A 2,477-nucleotide genomic window follows, 5' to 3' on the forward strand; every position below is an offset into this window, starting at 1 on the left:
GCTGTAAGGTTATAAACTCTCTGGAGAAGACTAGTCTGTGATTTTTAAAAATTGTGAATTTTCCTTAGCAATCACAATAGAAAAAGCAAAAAATGTTATGTAATATAAATCAAATATATAAGGTGACTTACAATACTTTGCTATTTTTGTAATTTAACCATTGGTACTATTCTTGAAATTTTAAATACTTTCTGCTTCAAGACTTTTAGGTCAACTGTGATCTAGGATTTAAATTAAAATGGACATGGCAACTACAGAGAAAGTAGTTTATAGATACATATTCATCACAGGAAAATCACAGCCTTGAAAATAAAATAGTACAAAGTTCTTACTACATATGTTTTGAGAGTAAAAATTTATCCAACAACCAGAAAAGGTAGTCTAAAAACTCTGATCCAAGATATGTTAACATAATAATAGCTTAAAGTACCTCAAGTAAACAGCCTAGGTTCTGAAAATTTCCAATTACCAAAGACATTGTTAGTCATCAAACATCCTTTTTTTTTCTTTTTTCCTTTTTTTGTATTGGGAAGTCAACAGAGGCCCTTGCATTTGCCAGGCAAGTGCTGTGCCACTGAGCTACATCCCCAGCCCTCCTTTTTCAATTTTATTTTTTATGGTTTGCAATACATATGATTACATTCCTCATGGGGAACTGGCACACGTACATAACACACACACACACACACACACACACACACACACACACACACACACACACGTTTTTTTTGTGTGTGTGTGCTGGGGATTGAACTCAGGACTTTGGGCTTGTGAGCCAGGCAGAACCACTGAGCTAAATCCCTGACTATAACACATTTTAATTCTTTTTTCATCCTCTTCCCTCTCCTCTTTCCCTACTCCCTGCATCTCTTAGTCCTCCTCTTACTTGCAAAAGCTCGATCTTCCCATTTCCTATCTATCTTTTATGTTGCTCCTTACTTATACTTTGGGTTTCTCATACAAGAAAAACCACACACTGTTTAAGATTATGTGTCTATTTCACTTAACATTATGGTCTCAAAGTGCATTCATTTTCCCACAAACGACCAAACTTCCTTTGAAGCAAACACCTGCAACAATAACCAGTTTCCCAAGGTGCTAACATGTATCTCAATCTCTAAAGGCAAACAACCAGTAGCATTTAAAAGATACAGAACACCAACCTCTTTAATCTCATGTAGTTCTCACTGGCAGCAGGTCGGCATTCAGCTCTTTGAACCACTATTCCTTCCAATGAGAGTTTGTCTTGAACGGAAAGAAAAAAATATATCAAATGTATTCAAAGGTAACATTCATCAGTTCAAGATTGAAATTTTGAAATTTGCATATTACTATAGTAATATGATAATCAAATATAATTAATGGTAAAAATCAAGGAGACAAAGAAATACTATTAAGTTTATAACAACATTACTGGTTAGAACAGAAAGGGACCTTCTTGGCTACTAGAAAACTACACCCCTGTCAGGTTTATTTCTTAAATTGCTGTATCCCTTTACCAACTACAGCTTTTACACATTTAGCTCTTTCTAAATAAAATGGCTTAAAAGGGCATAAAATCATTATGAAATATTTGATAGATATGGAGACTATCATCTTTAGCAGATAAGCAACTTTTAAAAACATAGCCAATTTAAACCACTAAATCAAAGATGTGTGTGTGTACATACAAATAAAATAAAATTATAGCATTTCCAGTGACTACAACAGTTAACCTAGAAAATACTGTGAAATTGAGTGGATCATGATCTAGGTTATACTGTGTATCAGTTTAGCCTGCCAGTGGTTCTGACTTGTTTCTCAGAAGAATTATACATTTCAGTGTGTCAAAACTGAATTTGCTATGAATATTTGTTCAAATAAGAAAGGTAATTTTCCCTACCATTAATCATTCTTAAATTAATCATTCTTAAAACCTAGGAGAAACAGGAAAAGGAAATAAAAGTTAAGATCTACTGTGTGTCTACTGGATGCCAAGCACAGGCATGTGACAGAACTTATCTATTTGTCACATGTACATGAATGTCTCATATTGAGACCAGGTTTATCACACTGAGGGAACATATTACTGTCATTAGAAACAGATATGGTTTAGTCATATATACTTGAGAAATACCTGAGTGTTAAGAGACTCAGGAAATTCCCTGGCTAATTGGGAATGCATTTATGATTCATTTCTTCAGAATGAATTACTTCATTCATTCCACTAACGTTAACTAAATGCCTACCATAGAAAGGGCACCATCAAGGCATTGTGGAATTAAAGATGATTATGAGTTGTTGCACACCTGTTATCCCAGAACTCTGAGAGGCAGAGGCAGAAGGGTCAAAAGTTAGATCCTAACCTAGGCAACTCAATAAGACCCTGACTCAAAATATAAATAAAAATGGATAAATAAGGGCTCGGGATTTAGCTCAGTGGTTCTGCTGCCTGCCTCACAAGCACAAGGGCCTGAATTTGATCCCCGGTACCAAAA

General features: G+C 34.9%; 1 protein-coding gene across 3 annotated transcripts in view; it reads right to left on the reverse strand.

Annotated features, from left to right (window-relative positions):
* Gtf2f2 (general transcription factor IIF subunit 2) overlaps positions 1-2,477 on the reverse strand; it is a 149,877-nt gene that overhangs the window by 63,819 nt on the left and 83,581 nt on the right. For all 3 annotated transcript variants that reach the window (XR_782787.3, XM_010637049.3, XM_010637048.3), the window contains exon 5: positions 1,164-1,245. Coding sequence is in view for 2 of the 3 variants with exons in the window: in XM_010637049.3 (XP_010635351.1) it covers positions 1,164-1,245 (82 nt within the window). In the remaining variant the exon portion in view is untranslated. The remainder of the gene's footprint in view (positions 1-1,163; positions 1,246-2,477) is intronic.

This window comes from Fukomys damarensis, unplaced genomic scaffold (assembly GCF_012274545.1).
Source record: "Fukomys damarensis isolate Sample0158 unplaced genomic scaffold, DMR_v1.0_HiC HiC_scaffold_38, whole genome shotgun sequence".
NCBI lineage: Eukaryota > Metazoa > Chordata > Mammalia > Rodentia > Bathyergidae > Fukomys > Fukomys damarensis.